General features: G+C 47.2%; 1 protein-coding gene across 1 annotated transcript in view; it reads left to right on the top strand.

Moving 5' to 3' along the window:
* The window catches only part of LOC146197343 (potassium channel subfamily K member 18-like), a 39,164-nt gene extending 16,400 nt beyond the window's left edge, over positions 1-22,764 (top strand). The window contains exons 2-5 of the mRNA XM_084596470.1: positions 13,626-13,807; positions 16,828-16,951; positions 19,574-19,808; positions 20,850-22,764. Of these exons, the coding sequence (XP_084452596.1) occupies positions 13,626-13,807; positions 16,828-16,951; positions 19,574-19,808; positions 20,850-21,291 (983 nt within the window). The 3' untranslated portion in view covers positions 21,292-22,764. The remainder of the gene's footprint in view (positions 1-13,625; positions 13,808-16,827; positions 16,952-19,573; positions 19,809-20,849) is intronic.
* The last annotated feature ends 238 nt before the right edge of the window (positions 22,765-23,002 follow it).

Consider the following 23,002-nt stretch of genomic DNA (forward strand, 5'->3'; position numbering starts at 1 on the left):
ATAGGAAGATACGCCACTCCTAAAAAACGCAGACACGTTCTTACCGCCCGTACGGGGCTTTCTATCTATGTCTGGTGATCTTTTACATAATGTGCTGGCTCACGACTGTGTGCTAATTAGTATGTGTGAAATGATAGAGGCATAAATTAAAGAATTTGGGATTAAGCGAGTAGCGAGGTGTAATATGCGAACTGTTGTCAGCAAGGGGCGACGCAGACGGGAGCCATTAACCATGTAATGGTATCCATCCGGAAGTTGGTGCAGGCGCAATCACTGTTCCTGAAGCTCTGGGGTTTAGAGATAACAGTGGCCGGGTGAATAAACCGGCGGTGGAAACTAGCAAAAACGACTGGACGATTGGTGGCTTAATAGAAGAGAAGTGACATAATGTTAGTAATGTAGGAACAAAATTTAATAAATAGAATGATGGTTTAGTTAACCATTCTAAATCAATAATTAAGATATAGGGAGAAAAATGAGCATGATAGCTACTGCTACCACCCCGTTTCAAAGGGGACGCTCCTATATTCCATCCATTCACCCATCCATTAACGCTTCGCGTCATACCATTAATGAAGGAGCTCACAAGTAACCAAACTTTTAAGGCAAGCGTCTTTATAGCCTCACTAGTGTCCGTCCGCGCGTGCGTGCGTCCGCGAGAAGTCTCGCACTTCTTCGCGAGATTCCTCGGGGTTCTGCTTACCTTAAAGGCTTTCAGTGAAGAACATTAGTAAGTCGTAGATAGTCACCGATAATGATAATTAGTGGTAGTAGTAGTTTGCAATGGGGATGATGGTGATGACAGTGTGACGTCATCGCTTGATGACATCATAATGACGTCACACCCTGCCATGACGGCACGTCCAGTCATGACCGATTACTTCACCAGGCGATTCATGCATTTACAAAGCTGAACCGCTGGGCGTCGATCCAGGCGTCCGTGCGGTGCCTTTCATTTGGCACTTCCTCGAACGCCGCACCGCACAGCGTACAGAGGCAGACGCAGTAAAACAGGAATCAGCGGCGCTTCAAACACAACTTTTCTCTTCATAGCACTTTAGTGGTCCAAAGTGCCCCCTAAAATTTTTGGAGATTGGAGGTAGACGGTGTTTCTAGAGAGCTGGGACGCTTCTGCAAGCTGAAAATGGGCGGGTGTAGAGTAGACAGGTAGATAGAGGGTGGTGGTGGGTGGACGGGATATGTTTATTTGGTGATGTTATGGCAGACTGGAGGCCTCATTTCTCTAAGGCTGCGGACAGACGTCGACATTTTCACACTGTGACACTTGTGTAGATTTCGCAACAAAACCAGCTGGATGAGAGCCCGCAATGCCCGCAGTGACTCAAACCGCCTCCCTCCTCTGAAGTAGAAAGAACATGTGCGAAACTCCAGATGTAAAAGGTGATGAAATGCATTGGCACAAATAGCACATCGAAGACCCTTAATTCTACCCCGACTACCTTGTTCTTTATCTGCATTTTTCCCCTTACACATTTTCTTAGCTCCTATGGTCCCCTTGGTGTAGTGCATGTTAAAGAAACCCAGTTGGTCAAAATTTCTGGAGTCCTCCACTACGGCGTTTCTCATAGCCTGAGTCGCTTTGGGACGTTAATCACCACAAACCAATCCAAAGGCACCCTTGGTGTCATAGATCTATTGCCTTATATGCACGCTCCCGAATCCAGAGACAGTTATGCACGGGCAAGCATACAATGTACGCTGATACGTTCATAAAGACAAAAGCTGTCTTTCTGACGTGTATTCACGTATATTGTTATGCAGGCGAACTATGCGTGTGGACGCACGAGGTTGTCCCCGAAAATATTTACTGTAAGCTCTTGTGTGCACATTTGCGCTGAAATATTGCAGAAACCCTTGGTCAAGGGCTGCATTTAAGGTCCCAAAGAAGCGCTAAGTTGCCTCTGCAGTATGTTTCGCAGCACTGAAGACAGGTGTTGTGGCAAATGCGAAACGTTACCGAGAATCCCAGCCGCCTCCGTTGAAAACAGGAAGCGCCCGGCGGTTTCTCTGTGGGCTCATTTATTCTGTGGGCGAGAGCGCGGCAGCTCTAGCAGTGACTCACTTCCGCGCACTATCAAGGATCACGCTCGTCGTCATCACAACGAAGACGCTTTCTTCTCCTCTCGAGACTCAATCCGAGTCGCGCTGCTGTCGCGGAAGCGCCCCACGGTGCGTGTTGACATTCTTGGGGTCTCCTATGTCTCTGCCCGCACTCTTTTTTTTCTCTGCTGGTTTAGGTAGCTGATGTAAGTGCGCGGAGGTGCTTATAATGTGTGCGTTGGTGCGTGCGTGCGTCTGTACGCACTTAATGATTAAGCGTTATTCATTTTTTTTTTGTCCTGCTCTTTCGTCCCTTTCTTCCTCTTCCCCAAAAGCTGGAAGAGAAGCGAGGGAGCGAAACAAAAGTAAGACTTTTAGATGGGAAAGAGAACACGCCGGGGAGATAGGGGAAGAAAGATGAAGCTCTATTATCCTTTCCTCTTCTCATCTCACGCCTCTCTCGCTCCCTTCGTCTCTCCACTGGGGTGTATTACACGCGAGCTGCCAAGCCACCGCCCCACTAACAGCAAGTGACTCCCCCTCCATCCTCCATTTCGCCGTCATCACAGGTGGGCTTTCCCTCGAGACACCGGGCCTTCCTCCCCTTCTTCGCCCCAATGAGCGAGCGGCGTCTCCGGCCCCTCGGCGTCGTCGCATATCTTGGCCGACTGCCCGCGAGGCGCGCGTGAACCGAGGCAAATTAAAACCCGAAACACGGCTCAGGAACAGCAGCAGCATCCTCTCTTCTGGTGAGCCTTGCCTCCTCGAAGACGAACGCACACACGCGCGCACGCTTCAACGAGGAAGAAAGGAGCGGCTGAGCGTGCTACGAGAGCGAACCGCTGTCTCGTCCCACGAGGGGCCCCTTCCTTTACGGCGCCAACGCGAGACTGCTGGAGGGGGCAAAAGCGCGCCACGGCTCATTCGGCCGTCGTCATCGTTGTCGTTGTCGTAGTCGTTAGGGCTCGGTTGGGTTCGCTCCGTCGCACTCCCACGGCTGGCGTAAACACCCACCAGCTTTGCTAGAACGGGAACAAACCGGGATATGCATTTCTTTCGGCACGCAAAACCGCAGAAGCGCAGATTAGTGAGACTTAGAGCTTTAATGCAGAAATGCATTGTAGGACTTCTGCGAAAGACTTTTCCTCTCACTTTGCGAGCACAAAAGTGTTCACCGCACGTAGACTGATGCTAACAGTACGGAGCAGCAATTTATTTGTCTATACTGTGTGTTCCATACCACTGTTGTCATATATGGCGTATGTTGTCCTCATGGTCAAGCAGATACGAGAATATGGCACCCATATTATCGAAGTGTGCTTGGAAGGATAGGAAAATGAAGACCAGGTAATAGGTGGTTACGTTAACGTAGCGAACGGTGATGGCAGCAGCGCACGCAGCGATCGGAGAACACGCGCGTTTGCCGCCCCGGAGGAAGAAGGGGGCTGAGCGGGGGGCTAAAAGGGGGCAGAGCTGGTTACGAGGCACGACGCCGACGGCTACGCCGATGGCGGCGCCAAAGAGCTGCGCTCTAAAATGTGGTACCTGCAGTGTAGTACTATGAGGGTGTCTCAGAGAAACAAACAATCCCCAGAGTTTTGTTTTTCCGGACACCTTGTTGGTTGTGATGTACGGAAAATTTACCGAACAGCAATTGCTGCTCTTTGGACTGTCATTGAGCTGAATACTCCGCCCCGCCGCGGTGCTGCAGGGGTTAAGTTTCCCGACTACTGTGCCGGAGCACCCGGGTTTGATCCCGACCGCCGGCGGCTGCGCTTTTGTGGAGGCGAAACGGAGTAGCATCCGTGTGCTGTGCGATGTCAGTGCAAGTTAAAGAACCCCAGGAGGTCGAAGTTTTCGGAGTCCTCCACTACAGTGTCTCTCATAGCCTACGTCGCTTTGGGAATACCCCCACGCTGTACGATGTCACTGCGCGTTAAAGATCCCCAGGTGGTTAAATTTACTCCGAAGCCCTCCACTACGACACCTCTTTGTCTATTTCTGCTTTCACTCCCGACTTCATCCGTTCCCTTACGGCGCGGTTCATGTGTCAAAGGAATGTGTGAGATAACGCGCCTATCCTTTCCTGTAAACCAATTATTAGTATTATTATTAAATGACAGCGAAGGTGAATAAAAGAAGCGATTGTGAATAGAAATGAGAAATGAAGACAATCATAACTGGAATCCAGTCGGAAGTGAAACAGATTTGTGAGCGAAATGCAACGGAATCAAAACTGGAATGGAATAAGAAATGAGAAAAAGATTGACGGCCTAAAGGAACATGCTATCGCATATCGTCCAAAGCAATCTAATTGATTGTCCCTAAATGATCTTAGTTGCTATTTACATTAAACTTCGGGCGAAATACTCCGGACAAGGAAAATCAGTAGTCCAGATCCAACCACCTTGTTTCAGAAGGGCTTTTGCATAGCGACATTAGATTCAGTTGTTTACTGCCCGTCGCCCGTAAGCAAATAAAGCATAAATGATATAGCTTAGGGCGGAAATCATATACTTAACCATGAAATTCTCATGCGCGCAAAGTGACGTCACAAAGGTCTCTAATAATATTGCACCAGCCCAGTTGCTGCGCAAGCGGTTAATTTACCGAACCTTTTTACCTTTTGCCTCTCATATACATTTAAAAACAATTAAAAAGAAGTAGAGAGGGAGCCCAGAACCGCAAAGTTTTGCTAGGATTAAATCATCATCATCGTCATCGTCATAATCATCATCATCTGCTGAACTGTACCCACTGCGGGGGGAAGGCATATCCCATTTTCCTCCAAATAACCCGGTCCATCGCTAGCTGCATCCACTTGACCCTTGCGAACTTCTTAACCTCATACACCCTCCTGATTTTCCCACCTGTGTAATCGTTGAGCTTCAATACAATCACACTGCGTAGTACCTAAACAGAATATCTAGTTTATACAGGACATAAAATAAAACGGGCTTAAACAAGCATAAGATAAATGAAAAAGAGCTTCGTCTTTTAATGTAATCGTTGTGCCGCTAATCTCTCTCATTGCTATCTTCACCTCTGCAGTAGATAACATAATCACTTGTAGCCAGTTTTAGTACGCTTTTCATGCCGCATCCGAGCTTTTTCAAATAGAAGAAAAGAAGAGCTGAGATGTACTTAGTCTTAGTCCTTGGGGCAGAGGGAGAGAAAAGACTACTACGTTTGTGCGATTTCTGCTGGGTGTAAGGTACGGCAGTAGGGCCTTCTACTTGCTTGCTTTCAAAAACAAAAATAAGTACGGATAAACCAAAGATAGAAAATTTATCTTTAGAATTTGTTATCAAACCAAAAGCGCTGTAATTAAAAAAAAAGGTGAAATTTTGCCTTACTACGAATTTCTCTTATGCCTCTACTGAGCTTTACCAGGAGGCACGAGCGGAGAAGCACCGTTCATGACGAATAGCTGTAAATGTAATAGACCTCGATCGTCAACTTTGTTCATCCATATATGGAAACTGTCACCGGCGAATCAGCTGCAACAAGGCGGTCTAAAAACCATATTTAAAAAAAAATTGGGGGGCGCTCAATCTTCGCCTTAAGAGTAGACGCGACAGCGCCTTTAGCACCGCCTCCTGATTCCCCGCATTTCGTTTCTAATGACATAGCCGTTCATTACCATGCTGTCGGACGGCAAAGCATACACAAGGCGCACCTTTTGTACTGCCTGCGCCCCATCTGTTCTGCGGCAGCGCAGAACGATCGCGGGATTTCTTGTGTGGCCGCATGCTGGCGCTTATATTGCATGTAAGTAAATCACAAAATTAGTGCAAAGGTACTTTGTTACTCGCTCAAATATTAGTAAGTGGCCGTGTGCTTTGTGATGTCAGTGCAGGTTAAAAAGCCCCAGGTAGTCGAAATTTCTGGAGTCTTCCACTACGGCGTCGCCCATAACCTGAGTCACTTTGGGACGTTAAACCCCATAAACCAGGCCAGACCATCCCCATCGATATGTTCAGACGAGTATCTAACAACATTTTCACATCTGTGTCAGAAATAAAGCTGATGTTCATTTTTTAATTAGTTCACATGAAAAGAAAGACAGTATTCGTCACACTTGTTTTGTGAACACCTGCACCACGCTGTGAGAAGAGAGGAAGGTGGGAGCAAAAGTGGGAAGAGAGAAAAAGGAGCCTAAGTAATTTCGACCACCTGGAGATCTTTAACAGCTAGTTGTCAGGTTGTCATCCTGATGGGGCTGGGACAGGTAGGTCTCCGCCGCTTGCGTCGGGGGTTAGCCTAGCCTAGCCTGCCACCAAATTTTTATCTGTTGTAGGCCGTCATTGCACCCGCCACCGGTTCGGTGATGGACGACGGCTGTTGTTGCGGCGCGCTTTGTTGTTGTTGTTGTTGTTGTTGTTCTCCTCTACTGTTATGGCACATACCCACACAGGGGGATCGGCCAAGAATTGGGGTGCAGAGATATTAGATTTTGAGATGTATAACTACATCGCAAAAATAAAAAATAAGTGCTAAGGATTAGAGAAGGAAATGTAAATATGATAAACCAAAATATAAAAGAGTAAATACTAACGCAGGCAGTAGGAGAATAGTAAGATTTATATGTACAGATTAAAACTTCAAAGCATATTAGCAAGGTAGACGTTTTGTTTCTATTAAGAAGTTTTGAATGGCGTTAAAAACATGCCTGTGGCTGTACCCAAGCATGGTGGCATCGAACGATAATAAAATTTGGCTGCTCAAATTAAGACCCAGCTGTTGTAACGGCTTCTCTAAATACCGTTTTCTCATCATTGTAAAACGGCGGCAAAATATCAAGAAATGATCTATTGTTTCCGGTTCCCCGCAGAATGCGCAGACAGGAGAAAGCGCCAAACCAGACCTGTGCATATAGAAATTTAGGGGCGGAATACGACAGCGTAGTCTGGTTAGAGAGACCTCAGTCTGCCTTGATTGACATGATTTCCTATTCCAGGAATACTTGAGATGCAGGCAGTCATCCGATGATAAAATAGATCCAGACTGCGTGCTTAATAAGGCACGCCGCCGAAATCGTGCTGCTGTTGTGTACGCTATGTTATGTACGCGGCGCGAGTCTTCCTTTTCTTTCTTCTCTATTTTCTCTTCTGTCTGCACGAGGCAGCGGAGGTGGCTCAGCTACAGAGCCAGTAGCAGGTCCGTGCATTTTCTTTTTTCTTTTTCCTACAGCCACAACATCAACACATCATGCATCTTCGCTTCGCTTTCATTGAAACACAGCCGACGGCGATCCGGATTGAACCCGACACTCCAGCACAGTAGTCGGGCGTCTTAACCACCGCACCGCCACTGCGAGGAGAGTTGATGTCCATGAAAGCTGAACTTGGGATGAGCAAGCAGCCCTTTTCCGCGTTCCTCGCTTTCGCACGGCGGCCACTCTGACGTCACTGCCAGCGTTCGCTTTTGAAATCATATTAAATATTTAGAGTAAGAGGCTCCTAAGCAGCTGTGTATTTTATTTTCAGCCACGAAAAAAAAAAAAAAAAATGAGCGTGCACTTCAGTTGTTTACAACGCAGCTTCTCGTGTTTTTTTTTTTTTTTTTTTTTTTTTCTGGATGGCTTTCTTCATCTCATATTCTGCTGACTTCTATAAGCTGAGGAATGTATAGATAGCCGCACTGGGTCCAAGCGCGAGAGTCGAGCCCATAACGTCGATGGCTGCATACACGAAGGCCAGGAAGGTTTACCACATAACTTCTATCTCAATCAAAACAAGCAAGCACCGATGGAAAGCATCTCGCAGCGGCGGCAGCAGCCCCAGAATCTCACAGAGCAGGGGGCGCAGGCTGACCTCTAAATCTGATCTGTGCCCGGAAGTCAAGATGTAATCAATGAAGAGCGCGCGATAAATATTTTCTCTCTGGGTCCGGTTTCCCACTGTTAGGGCTCACGGACCCCAATGCACTCTTTCTCGTTGTTCTGAGTCTAACTTTTTTTCTTCCCTCCTATCTAAGACTGCTCAATTGACCGCCGTTGCCCTTGCCGCCCAAGGTCAAAGCCTTTGGTACACTACGACCGTTCTCCCCTATTTTTTCCCAGTGTATTTTCGCCTGTTCCAGTGATCACAACCGGGGAAAGCGACGAGTGCTATGCCGCGCACGGCGCAGCAGCACTCAGCAGTGCTTGGCGCGCGGGAATCCAAAAGGCTAAAGGGAACTGAACGCGGTGCCGAGCTGCCTCGCGCGCGCACCAGGCTCCTCGGCTGGCGTCCGTGATCGTGGCCGTGCCAGACGCCAACAAAAGACGGACCACACCGGCGCCTCCGCCGGGAGCGAGAAGAGAAAAAGAAGGAGAGGTCTGCTTTACACACTGGAGTGAACGCTGCCGGATTGGGGAGAGGGAGAAAGCAAAGCACAGTGAAAGCGATAAAGAGAGGGAAAGACTCGGGGAGGTCCCTTCGCCAGACAAGACGAGCAAGAAACAAAGAGAACGTGGAAGACAGGACCCTTGAACAGGGCTTAAAACACGGAGAATAAAAGAACGGGCGCAAAAGCCGCGTAAAGAAGGCTAAGCGGAAAGAAGCGGCAATAGCAAAAGCAGCGGCACTTGCCGAACTCGGGCTAAATTTAGGACCGCCCTTCCCGAAAACTGCCGCTTTTTCTTATTTCGCTCCGTTCGCTACGTCAGCGATGACGTCACTGCTAACAAGGACGAACCCGAACGAACGGGCCTCGCTCTAGATTTCTGTGAACGCCGTCGTCCTCGGCCAGAAACCCTGTTCTCGCCTCGGTGGCATTGTTCGAGCTGACCCGGCTCACATTCGAGTTGAGAGCTCCAGCCCTGACTGTCGGCGCGCTTTTCTTTTGTTTACTGCGGCCCCGGCTACAGCAGTGCTGGCATGTTTAGCCTGCAGCCCCATAAAGCCGTGCGCGCTTATTGTGTTTCGATGCTCATTGCAACAACGCGAAGGATGCGCTGTTTTCAGAGTCAGTGTTTCAGAAAACAGCTTTTCTTATCTCCGAGGAGGACTTTGGACTCTTATAGAGGGTATTCTGGAATAAATTTTTTGCTAGCATCTTCTCTACCGTCCGCCTTCTGTCTTGTCGCGTCCCTTGAGTAGTTCTCAAAAACGTGCTTTACTAACTAGCCCTTATTCGTGCGTTCCTAATTTTTAATTAACTAAATTCTGAATGCCGCCAGTTATGAACAGATGTAATGTCAGTGTGGGTAACGTTGTACTCTTTGCACGCTCTCTTCATTTTTTTTCGTAGCGAAGGAGTATTTCAAATGTTTGAAAGATTTCTTCCAAATAAGCATATTATTCTTGCCGACTTTGCGTATGCATTTTAAACCTCTTCGAAAGGTCGCAGCGGAAAACAGCGCCGAGTAAGCGGTTCAAATATCTATGCACGTCTCTCATAACCATAGTCGCTTTGGGACGTTAAACTCCGTAAACCAAGTAACGATGCGTATCCTCAGTATACCGAGAAAGCTTAGAAATCTTGTGCCGTCACAAAGAATTCATAATCACAAAAATGTTTTTACTATGCACCCTGAATTTCATTCAGGCAGGCGAGTAGAAAGAGCCAAAGCCCTACATATGCAATACCAGTTCAATCAAGACGCGGTATATGTCGATGCAGCCGAACACGCGGACCATAATGCATTCACGATTGTGACTGTAAATTATCAGGTTCAGCAAATCATGGCTGGTTCGGTCGTTACCAACGACCCGAAGGAAGTGGAGGAGACTGCGATCGCCCTCGCGATAAGCTCAACCTCAGACCTTCATATAATTAGCGACTCGAAAACCGCAATGAGAAATAACAGCAAAGGCAGGATATCCCCTATAGCACTCAAATTGCTGCTTGCCTCTCAAACAACTCGCCGTTCAATACAGCTAATCTGGACACCAGCACATTCCTCCCTTCCTGGTAATGAGGCTGCCCCCAATCTCGCCCTAGGACTCGCCAGCCGGACGACGGGACAACCCCTCATGAGGTCGGTGAGGGACCGTATGGTTTCCTATCAAGAAATTACACTAAACTTCCGTCAAACACGTACCCTATACCCACCGGGACACAAATCTCCTACAAAGGCACATGAAGTCACCTGGCGAAAACTACAAAACTACAGATGCATTCCTTCCCAAATCCAGTCACCTACGCCCAGGCATACCCTACATTATACACACCGTACTGTAACTTATGCCACCAGAGGGCCAACTTACACCGCATACTATGGGCATGCCCACAAGAACCCCCTCCGCGGGATCTGCAACTCTCCACCTGCGAGCAGTGGGAGGCCGCTATGCTCAGCTCGGACCCGGTAATCCAACTGCGGGCCATCGAGTGTGCAACCCAGGTCGCCAGAGCTCAAGGGGTCCTGGCCATCTAGCGCGGAAGCTCGTGCCTGCCTGACTTCATCAAATAATAAATGTTTATCTTCCTCCTCCTCCTTCTCTTTACTGAAGTTTAGAATGCATCGTAGGTAATATTGCTTCAGAGTAAATGTAGAAAATATGACTGGCACTTTCATTCGAATAGTATTCAATGATATTATGTTTTCTTTCGTGTTTACGCTGAGCAATTCTCCGCAAACGCAATGAAGTTTTTACTGTAAAGCTGGCTTCTTTTCTTACATCTAAGTGAAAGAGAAAGCCAACTTCACGCACAAAAAAGCGGTGTCGATTGTGTAAAGATGGAGTAGGCTGTGAAGAAAGGAAAGGCGCTGTTAATGTCTTTCACTGTGTCTCACCACTCTGCGAGAGAGGAGAAAGAAAAAACTTTTATTTGAAGCCGAAATTTATGTGCCAAATATAGCGATGCCCAGACGTACCATGGCTCGTAGGTTCTCGTTTGAGTCCGCCAACCATATGGGCCAGGTATGGGGAGAGGCGACCGACGCGGTGGCCTTGTGGTGAAGCATCCACCTCGCACTTGTGAGGTACCAGGTTCTAACCCTGGTCCCGCCTGGTACGGGTAACCACCGGTTTTAGAGCGCAGCTCTCTGGCGCCCATTCCTGCGTTTCGCGGCGTCGACGTCGGCGTCGGCCTCGTAACTAGCTCCATCCCCATTTCAACCCCCCAGCTAAGCCCCCCTCTTCCTCCGTGGCGGCGACCACGCGTGTTATCGTATTGCTGCGAACGCTCTTGCCACCCCCGCTCGTCGCTGCGTATACCCCCCCCCCCCCCCCCCACACACCCTTTCCTGCGTGACGGCGAGGGCGTCCCCCTCTCTTCCTCTGTGGCGGCGACCCCGCACGTATTCTCCGATTGTTGCACGCCATCCTGCCACACCGTTCGCAGCGCGTGTACCCCCTACACCCCCCCCCCCTCTCTCTCTCTCTCTCTCTTTCTGCGCGGCAGCGACAGTATTCGGTTGTCGAAGCGCTGGCTCGCTATCAGCGGATCACGGTGCGTGCATCCCAAGCGGAAAAGCGGAGCTACGTTATCTTCATTCGCTAACGAAGTCAGCGGCATCAGTCAGTCGCTGCTATAACTTAATTGCTCTCTTCATTTCTCTGACCACAAAGCTGTCTTCGTGACAGTCAAGGACTGTTTCTTGAAGGAATGTGTGAAAGCTACCTGTAATTGCACATACATATCTTGCTCGAAACCTTTGCTTCAGTCCAACGAAAAGGTGAAACGGCTGATAAGCTGCGCTCGAATTTCGCGTTAGGAAGTAACGTAATCGTCGGCAATTTTTTTTTTTAAATTGTACAAGATTTTCCCCCGGCTGGTGCTCTGGTGTACGGCTATTCTGGAGTGAGATGTTTGGGAAAGGGGTGCCGGGCCGGTGGGGTTGGTGGTGCGAAAGAAGAAATACCGTGAAAAGACATGTCGGTGCAGGATAAAGGGCAGTTAGGGTAGCGGAAGAGGGCTGTTCAAGTTTATGTTGGTAGAACCCAGCTAGGGGTAAGAGTAATTTGAACTGTATTTTGCAGTACGCACAGCTTATCGGTTCGTAAGGGCCGGATGCGATAGAGTAAGGTTAGTGAAGTGTGATCGAATGCGTGTGTAGGTTTGTTGACCTTCTTGATGACTACCCCCGGTCATCCGTCGGCGGGCCGGACCATAGGATCATTAGTATCCGATGAAAAGTTCCGCGAGAGCGTTGATGGGCCAACTCATTACCAGTGATCCCCATTGGCTAAGAATCTACCGCAACACTACATGGTGTGGTTGGTATTGCATCAGTGTATTTTTATGGCTGCGCGAAGATATAACGAATGTGTTATGTGGTGGAAAGCTCTGAGGGCCTGCTCAGAGTCCGTATGGACTACGTAAGCCAAGGAAGGAAGAAGTGAAAGAAAATAGTGAACTAGATTGCATGGATAATGCCAGGACATTCTGGCTGGAGGATATCAGAGTATACTGAGAAAGGGTCATTAGTGAAGCTAATAAGAACGGGTGGTGACGGATGGAGAAGGATTGCTGTAGGAGATGCGCTCGCTGGCCTTTGTGCACCTGCATGTGTTTAGGCCACCGCTGCTGTGTCCAGTGGCAGGTGATAATTTTATGTGTATGCCGCCTGGCGACCTTCACGATAGCAAGGACTTTCTCCGTGGAATTCGGCGATGTCTAGGCTGGACACATTTTGGGAGGAGAAGGCTTTCATAGCAATGTCGATGGATTTATAGGGGGTGCGAGAAAGTACCTACCTGTTTCCATGTATTGGGAAAGTCGAGCTATCTGTCGATCTGTATGGAGATTTAGAAGTACGGTTAAAGAATGAAAAAGACTGGTGTCCAATCGACGTTATGCAGATGGTTGTAGAGGGAGGTTGAGGGTAGCTTTGTACAAAGTGTGGGGTGTGGAGATAAGGATTGCGGTGCGGGTTTTGAGCTACGCGACGAAATTCGAAAATAAAGGGCAGGTGTATAGAAAGAAACCAGTGTATAATACGCTTTGCCAAATGAAAAGAGAGCAAATGCTTACTTTTAACTCGTGTAGTGGGGCGTTTGTAGGATTTGTGGAAGCCCTAACGTTCGGATGGGTCAGGAAGAAAGTCACTCTAATTTTCAAGAGATTTAACGCGCTGGCGAACGTGACAAGCCCCACATCAATAAGTGAAACAAAGTCGTTCAACTATAGATTTTCAGCAAACAAATGTTCTCCCTGCTACAATAGTGTCCTAATTGCGATTCGAATCGTGCACGCTTGAGTAATTTCTCGCTCAAGAATCGCAAGAAGTCGAGAATGTGCTCTGCACGCGAGGAGGCTACTATTTAGGCGCTGAATAGCCTCATTGGACATCGGTCCAAATATCTGTGTATAAATTTTTCTTTTTATCATTCAATAAAACTGCTTGATTCTTATGGCACTGCGTCCTTCTAGACTGGCCATATTGCGTCCAACAGAATCATGTGATTCGTACGTTCGCTGTTACATCTCATTCATGATAACTAATGATCTCAAGCGAGATTACTTTGATTCACGCTTGCATAACGATGCATAAGCACACATAGAACAGCTCGCTGGAAAATACTTATTTCGTTCATTCATATGTTTGTTTGTTTGTTTTAATGAACCCTCGCTTCAAACAAGCTAAAAGTTTACGATGGCTAAGGCGGCAAAATTATCCTTTTTCTCTGCAGGGTACGGCAACATCGCTCCCAAGACGCCTCAGGGCAAGGTCGTAACCATCCTGTACGCAATAGTAGGTATCCCGTTGATGCTGCTGTGCCTGTCCAACATTGGCGACGCAATGGCGCAGAGCTTCAAGTTCTCCTATCGCTACATCTGCTGCTCCATCTGCCATCGCAAGGCCGTCCAGAGGGTGAGCACTCCTTCCGAACAATATGTTTTCCACTGCAAATTACGGGCGAAGTCCAACTGTTGTCTCGAAATTACTGGGCTAAAAAAAACGTATGTTGGCACGTTCTCATCTTTAACTTACCTGACAGCATGCTAGTGTACTCCTTTCACTAGTAGTAGGCAGAGCTGTTGAATCTGAGCGAGTACTGTGTATGGAGAAACGTACTCCGTCACATATCGATTGGCCAATAATGCTGCGCGATGAACGAGGACAAGGAGGGCAAACAAATGACAGTTTGTCGCGCCGTATTATTTGTGAATAAAATTGTACCACTAGCAAAAACAAGAGTTCTACCTGAAAATATAAATTCGTCATTCGGGTCATTAGTACGAGGCTGCATGAAGGCATGCAAATGTACAGTGTCATCCTATTTTAAAGGAAACATGAGACCGCGTGCACTGCCGCACTTAACAAAGCATTTCCGAAAGAGCCGGCGACAAATGATCGCACAAGGTGCCTGCACAGTAAGCTCGGCAGAATGCTCTTCCCGAGCGTGCACATGATGCCGCCCATTCTCGCCAGTTGTCGGCGGGAACGTTTGGCCAAGTGTTTAGGCTAAGCGATCGCATGTTCCATTTAACAGTGCACCATACTGTACAAATGAATTCATTGTAAATTGAAGCATTGCTCACGTTTCCTGAAAAAAAAAATACAGTTTTTCATTAGTCACACCCGGTGTTCAAAGGTTGATCCTTTGATTCAACATATATTTAGGGTTCTCTTCTCACCGACATCAAACTTATTTTATTGTGAAATCGTTAAAGGTCTTTTCCTCAGAAAATCTTGTGTCGGCGGTATCTACGTTACCAGCTAAAAATCACAGACACACCTCTGACGATCGGTAGTTGGCAGGTAACATGGCCAGGCACTGATTCCTCATTGGTTTGGGTTATGTCATGCGACCACATGATGTGGCCGAATTGGCAGGAGCTGCCAACTCGGTTAACTTCTTCAAAATTAGAGACTGCGAGGAGAGTCGAATCCCGGGACACTTCGCTCTCGTGTCTGTCACGCTATCCCTCGCCATGTAGGCACGTCTGTATAGATTTGGTTAAAAGTGGGCAATATTTCTATTTCGAGTGGCTTTCCACAAAAATTGGTGGCTTTCGACTGTATTTTGATGAGTACGTCCAAGCTAATACAGGCACTAGCTAAATAATTAGTGATTAGGCCATTAGAAAAGCGCATCTACCGGAACGAGAATTAGCAAAGGGAGCCTCAGACGGAAGCCATTAACGGTGCAGCGGGGTACCCTTGTTGACGGAGCTTAAGCATCACCTCAATTGCTTTAACAATAGCGTAGCCTGCGAATAGACATTATGGCTTTGGCTGCGTCGCACCACAAGTAGTAAATGTCGTCCATAAAGGCGCCTCTAAATTCATTACGGTTTATCATCACTTTTTTTCCTTCCAAATATCACTCAAAGTCACTTTTTTTTTTTTACATTACCTACCAACCGAGACTATCGTCTATTCAATACTAAAACTGTGGATTCCACAGAATAATATGTAAATTAGGTTTATCCTGATCAAGTTGCGCAGCAACGGAGTATTGCTAACCCATTTTCGATTCTGCACAAATATCGGTTCGTGGTTCTGTTTCAGAAAAGTGGAGTCTGGCACCTTTATTATAGTAATCAAGATTTTAGGTCGTCAAAACGAGCTCTGCAGACATCGTATCCTCCGTTTCAATGTTTTACACTCTATCGCGTCGTTCGAATTAATGACGAAGTGGATTGTAATCTTTTGCCCAGACGATACCTCAGGTGCATTCACGAGAAGTTACAGTCCTGTTCTTTCTTTTTTTTTATTGCCAAAAGAACCACCTTCAGGGGCGCTTTCCCTACCTATTTGCGAGGGCATGTCTGATTTCAAACAGATAGACACTGTACTCGATAAGCAACTAGAATAATTCTAGGGGGCACTTTATTTTTCATTTTATTTATTTATTTACAAATACTGCAGCCTCGAATAGGCTATTGAAGGAGTGGGGTACAGTGAAAAAAAAAAACAGAAAACAAATATACAACATTACGAACAAGCTTCTAAGAATTTCTCTAATAATAATGAACGGATGTTGCCTGGTAAATAATTCCAAGCTTCAATGATGTGAGGGTAGTACGTGCGAAAAAAGGGAGAAATGTTTATGGCGTGGTGGCTTCTTGTAGTTGAAGTTTTAGAAAATGTGAGATTAGCATTAGTCTTAGCATTAATCTTAAGCATTAGATCACTAGACTGCGATGAGGTGAAAGTCTCTTTCGCTCGGTGATCCGAAGTCCTCCACTACCGCACCTCTTTCTCCCTGTTTTCACTCACATAATCCACGATGACGCGATAGCGTAAGCTACCAGCCAATATATAACGCCCCGCTTTACCCGAGTCGTATGGACGTGCCTGCGTTGCCTAGGGATAACGTGAAGGCAAGGGTCTTGGCAGGCTGAGCCTGATTCTGATATCACTTTTCCATGGGAAAGGAGAGAAACGAGTTGGCAGCTCCTGCCGAACGTAATGTCAGGAAGCCCTACGTCCAGTTAGTGCACGGCCATGTCAGCTGCCAGCTACCGTATCCCACGTAACGAAAGAAAGCGTTACGGACGGACGGACGGACGGATGGACACGATCCGCGAGCTTGACTTTTCGGCAGTTTTAGTTTGGGACTGATTGCTATTTCTTGTTTTCTCTTGATTGTTGCTGTTTAGGAATGACTTTTAGAAAATGAGTGAGTGAGTGAGTGAGTGAGTGAGTGAGTGAGTGAGTGAGTGAGTGAGTGAGTGAGTGAGTGAGTGAGTGAGTGAGTGAGTGAGTGAGTGAGTGAGTGAGTGAGCGAGCGAGCGAGCGAGTGAGTGAGTGAGTGAGGGAGGGAGGGAGGGAGGGAGGGAGGGAGGGAGGGAGGGAGGGAGGGAGGGGTTTCGACCCATCTGTCAATAGTTCAGTTAAGCGCTTTTAAATATAATTATTTTTTTCCTTCGTGTCGGACGCAGGCCAAAGGACGTTACCCGCGCAAAACCTTCCAACAGGAGCACCTGCAACAGTACCCACAACAATTCCAGATGCAGCCGCGGTCAGTGGGTCGCAACGTGGGCCAAGCAGCTGGCGCAGCGCACGGTAAGCAGTCCTCCCCTACATTTCAGTACCTCCTTCACAGTGGGAAAAAATCTAAACACGTGATTCCAAACGCAGACTTAATTATGATTGACTTAACCACCGTGATAACAATAAATACGACCCATAGCTCTTGCCAATTATTTATTAGATGGCAAAGAATAAATAATTTATTATTAATTTATTATTTGTTTCTCCTGTGTGCGAGTGTGTGTGTGTGTGTGTGTGTGTGTGTGTGTGTGTGTGTGTGTGTGTGTGTGTGTGTGTGTGTGTGTGTGTGTGTGTGTGTGTGTGTTTTTGGTTTGGTTTTTTGTGGGGTTTAACGTCCCAAAGCGACTCAGGCTATGAGAGTCGCCGTAGTGGAGGACTCCGGAAATTTCGACCACCTGGGGTTCTTTAACGTGCACTGACATCGCACAGCACACGGACGCCTTGCTTTTCGCCTCCACCGAAAAGCGGCCGCCGAGGCCGGGATTCGATCCCGCGTCTTTGGGAACAGTAGTCGAGCGCCGTAACCACTGCGCCACCCCGGCGGGGTGTGTGTGTGTGTGTGTGTGTGTGTGTGTGTGTGTGTGTGTGTGTGTGTGTGTGTGTGTGTGTGTGTGTGTGTGTGTGTGTGTGTGTGTGTGTGTGTGTGTGTGTGTGTGTGTGTGTGTGTGTGTGTGTGTGTGTGTGTGTGTGTGTGTGTGTGTGTGTGTGTGTGTGTGTGTGTGTGTGTGTGTGTGTGTGTGTGTGTGTGTGTGTGTGTGTGTGTGTGTGTGTGTGTGTGTGTGTGTGTGTGTGTGTGTGTGTGTGTGTGTGTGTGTGTGTGTGTGTGTGTGTGTGTGTGTGTGTGTGTGTGTGTGTGTGTGTGTGTGTGTGTGTGTGTGTGTGTGTGTGTGTGTGTGTGTGTGTGTGTGTGTGTGTGTGTGTGTGTGTGTGTGTGTGTGTGTGTGTGTGTGTGTGTGTGTGTGTGTGTGTGTGTGTGTGTGTGTGTGTGTGTGTGTGTGTGTGTGTGTGTGTGTGTGTGTGTGTGTGTGTGTGTGTGTGTGTGTGTGTGTGTGTGTGTGTGTGTGTGTGTGTGTGTGTGTGTGTGTGTGTGTGTGTGTGTGTGTGTGTGTGTGTGTGTGTGTGTGTGTGTGTGTGTGTGTGTGTGTGTGTGTGTGTGTGTGTGTGTGTGTGTGTGTGTGTGTGTGTGTGTGTGTGTGTGTGTGTGTGTGTGTGTGTGTGTGTGTGTGTGTGTGTGTGTGTGTGTGTGTGTGTGTGTGTGTGTGTGTGTGTGTGTGTGTGTGTGTGTGTGTGTGTGTGTGTGTGTGTGTGTGTGTGTGTGTGTGTGTGTGTGTGTGTGTGTGTGTGTGTGTGTGTGTGTGTGTGTGTGTGTGTGTGTGTGTGTGTGTGTGTGTGTGTGTGTGTGTGTGTGTGTGTGTGTGTGTGTGTGTGTGTGTGTGTGTGTGCGTGCGTGCGTGCGTGTGTGCGTGCGAGGGAAAAGTAGAGCAGAAACAACAAATCGAGTTGATCATGCCCCTGCGAAAAAGCAGAGAAACCATTCAAAAGACGACAAAATCTTTCGTACTTTGGTCGTAACAGCAGACATTTCTGTAGTACTGTAGTACGTTTTCTAGTTTCGTAGTTCTTCCTCGAGTACTTATAAAATGTGCAGTCTCTGTAGTAGTTTTATGTTGTAGCTACCCAAAATTATGATCTTACTGCAGCAATTTCGGTAGTAGCAAAAGGTTCACGGTCAGAAACCACACGGAAATTCTGTGTTGACAATATAAATTTTTCTTAAGCTTCTTTCAACTGGGCATGAAGCCATGTTGCGCGGCAGAAACGTTCCTTGTAGCACTGTGGTGCTAGAGCAAAAAACACTGCTTTACGAAGAGACCATTCAATTTATGTAGTCGGTCAAAATTTGCGGCAGCATCGTGATTTTGCAACAGTCAATTGGAAAGTGAAGAAAAAATGTTACAGAAAACATATTATGTGAGTGATGAAACTGCGGGGCTTAGCTTCTGAGGAGGCATTTCTTTTACTTTTTCTTGGAACTTGCCCCGACTTAGCACATTCGCTTTCGCTAACAGTGAAGCCATGCTACTAAGCCGCGGTTCTCTGACATTAATATTTTTCAAAGGTAGCACGCAGCTAATAAACTGCTCTCATTGAAACGATTCATACGTCAATATTAGCGATTGCCTCGAGGTTGGCACCAACTTTACGACATGAATGCCTAGAATGAAATTTGTGAGCCTACAAGCACCGTCACCATTATTGTTTGTTTCTGTTTTTAAAAGGAGAAGGCAGTATGTTTTCGCAGTCACAGCACTGAACTAGTCAGAGGAATAACATAAAAATGGCGCTGAAGAATATCCAGCTCGAGTAGAAAAAGGAGCGTCCGAATTTTTCTACCCTCTAGCCTGACCGAGATGGAGAGGTGCAATTTGAATGACATGAAGCAGTGGATAAGCAAAACATTAATTCTAAAAACTTTCTTAATTCCGAAACACGAAGCACATTAGGCATTTATGGACCAGAGTACAAATATATAAGTTGCCTTAGGGCAAAACCAAATCTGGCAGTGTAAAGAAGCTTAAACTTGTCTAGGAATTATCAAGTTTTCATAGATACGCTGGCTATGCACTATTGCAGGATCATCACTGGCAGCGCCTCCGAGCTACAAAGAACTCTCCGCGTGCCGTCCGGCTGGAGGCCGAGGCGGCTACCAGCCGTCATCACGCCTGCCTCCAGGATCGGCGTCCAGCAGAAGGCAGGCTGACCTGGAGGCTGCCCGCGTGCCAATCATTAGCAACAAATATGCTCTCGGGGAGGATGCCGGCGCTCCCGCAGCGTCACATGAATACAGGACAGCGCCTGCTCGAACAGGGTACGTCACATCAGTTTCATATACACTGTTGCGAAATCAAGAAGGAGTGGAGATGAAAACTAGGGAGCTGTTTTGTAAAACCTCTGTTCACATTGCATTATTTGGCCCCCTTTTCATGGGTAAGCCTCGCATGGGTAAATGCAGGCGACGCGGCACTGGTAAACACAACTCTTTGTGGAGCAAGTTGATTTGGCATACCGAAGAAGATGTTATAGCGCGAATCGACGAAGATGCGAGACAGGGACAAACACATGACTGATTCTCAACTGAATGTTATTGACGCCATGTAGGTATGCTTAGAGAATCGAGTGGACAAAAATTAAAAAGAAACAACTAACACGTGTCCTTGTGCCGTTCAGGAACGCTACTTTTGTACCGCAAACTATTACCGGATGCTACACATCTAATATCAGGCGAGAACACCATTTCTGTATCCAAAACAATAACTTACGGTATCACTCAATTTCGCCGCAGTATCCAAACACACCCGACAGGTAGGTTGCTTGCTATACAATGCCATGCCATCACATGTGGCACCAGCCAACTGTGATAAAAAAGCAAAAGAATGAATCGAGGATTGAATCGCTCGAGTATACATCCCTAAAAGAATGGGTACAAATGTCGTTTTTTCAAATGTGACAAATGCCTAACAGCACAATGCTACTAAAATGACGAAAGGTTACACCACAGCGGCATCAAGCTGCACTCGCTTCGTTCTAAGTGCTACTTTCCTCTGCAATGTGTAGCTTTCCACCTGACACTTTATGTACGATTCATTGTCCCTCATACTGGGATAGGTCTCTGCGGGGCTGTCACATGGCCTATATAGGCCACTGGTTTTGTATAGACTTAACTTCTCCAACCTCTGGTTGTGACAAAAGACAAAAAAGAAAGGAACTAAATTTCACACGTTTCTCAGTTTGTCTGATTTTAGTTGATATTAGCCAAATGTTCAAACATTTTAACTCCGCCCATTATCTCTACATCTTTTTTTTTTTTCTTTTTTTTTTCTTTTTTTTGCTCTCTGTCGAATCACTGCAGACGGCGCGCCTGGCGCGAAGATGGCGGCGAACTGGCGGACGATGAGTCGGTGAACGCTCTGGAAGACGACGACGACGAAGTGGGTGACGAAGAAGATGACGAGGCCGTGGGTTCGGTGCCCATTTGGTTGTGCTGTGCTATCGTGGTGGGCTACATCTGTGGCGGTGCCTGGCTCTTCTACTCATGGGAAGGTTGGGGCTACCTAGACAGCGCTTACTTTTGCTTCGTCACGCTTACCACCATTGGTTTCGGCGACCTGGTTCCCGGAACAGCGCTCTCCGACGACCAGACCGTCACACTGGCCGTCTGCGCAGTGTACCTTTTGTTCGGAATGGCGCTGCTGGCCATGTCTTTCAACTTGGTCCAGGAAGAAGTGACCCGCTCAGTCAAGTGTGTCGGACGCAGGCTGGGGATAATTTCGGACAGGGACGATGATCGTTGACGTTCGTTGGCAGAAAATTCTACGGGCCATCAAGAAATAAGGAAAAAACGACGAATCGCCTCCATGCAACTTGACACAGTCAGCTGAAATGAGCGGGTGAAACGTTCATGCGAATACTGGCCTCGTGCAAAGGGGAAGAGTACAGTAAGAATAGGCCCGCGTAAATATCGACCGAATGAAGTGTTGCGGTCAACTAAGTGCATGAGGCAGCGATGGAAGTGAGGAAAGTAGGTCATGGGGTAGTGTAAACTGTCGCATTCAGCCGTTATAGTTGGGCTTTAGTGGATGAGACAATGTCAGTCAGTGACAGGGTTGATGGTGTTCGGTCAGAAAGACATCGTGAATGATCCGCAGCAGTAATTAAAGCCACACTGCGCCTCCACTATTGGTATCAGCTCTCTATTTACATGAGCAGCACTAACGGCCGGGCACTTAAGCACCAATATGCTGTGCCTTGACGTGTGATAGCGTATTTTTTTTTTTCATTTCGTGGATAGAGGAGGCGTGAGGAGGGTGGGTCTTCTCTGACAAAATAAGGAGTAGATGTCCCATTGTGAGAAGCACGGGTGCATAGAATCTGCAAGAACGCAAAACATCATGTTTAGCATGCAAATGATATTACGACTGCTTTGAGGGAATTAATTTTTGAAAGTTTGGGTGCTGATAGCTTTTCTCGCAGCAGCGAACTCGCCAAGGAAACTAGTACAAACCAAACTTTCGGAGCACAGCTACAATCTCTGTGAGAGCTCTTGGTATTTTCTTTATTTGGCATACTTCGCTATAATGGCAGATGACTATGGAAATCTGTGTTCCCGTGCAGAAAGGCTAGACGTGTCTTCGACTTGTGGCCAATAAGATGGATGCTGCTAACAATCTGTGGTGACTGCGCGTTGTTCATGGCCACTCTCCATCACTGTGAAGCTTGTCTTCCCTGCCGAAAAGAAAAGGGGTAAAATTTCACAGGAATCTACTGGTTGCCGACTCCCGCAATTCAACAAAAACGCCAGGTTCTTGTATACACTCGCAGAACAACCATTGAATGACGTACCAGAGCTCGAATAATAGGTACCATTAACAATTAAACGTGCGGAAATGTGGAGCATACTGATACAAAACCGCACATGTGATCTAACAGTGAATGCTTTTCTGGTGGCGCCGTGACTGAAGGCGTGAGTACATTTGGAAGCGCAGTGGAAGAGACGAGAGGTTCACCACGAATATCTGGGCGATCGAGACAGAGTGACGCATATCTGATATACCTCGTTGAAAGGTTCCTGCAAGTATCGTGAGACTTGACAGAGACCGCAAAACTCATCATTGTGCCTTGTTTGTGTTTTCTTTCCTTTCGTGACATTCGTGGGCTCACAGCGTGTTCGTCTACGGCGGAAGACGACAAGGCAGAACTATTTTTACAGGAGTCGAGCTATGTACATATTTCGAATAAAGAAGACATCAGCTCACGAGACCAAGCTTTCGCCCTAAACGAGTGTCTGCGTTTTACTTTATTTCATTTATGTCTGTTCAGCACAACAAAATACATGGGATCAGAGTTAAGACTTGTAAGTGAAAGTCGATGAAACTTTGTCTTCTTTTACATAAAATGTATACCGTGTTTGGACACACGGTATACATTTTAGACAAGGGTTTAGACAAGAGTTAAAAATGAAAACGTTTGAGATAGGTAAGAGAATCCACTTATATACAGCTGCCA

Source organism: Amblyomma maculatum, chromosome 3, assembly GCF_055883805.1.
Source record: "Amblyomma maculatum isolate TAMU_Amacu chromosome 3, ASM5588380v1, whole genome shotgun sequence".
Lineage (NCBI taxonomy): Eukaryota > Metazoa > Arthropoda > Arachnida > Ixodida > Ixodidae > Amblyomma > Amblyomma maculatum.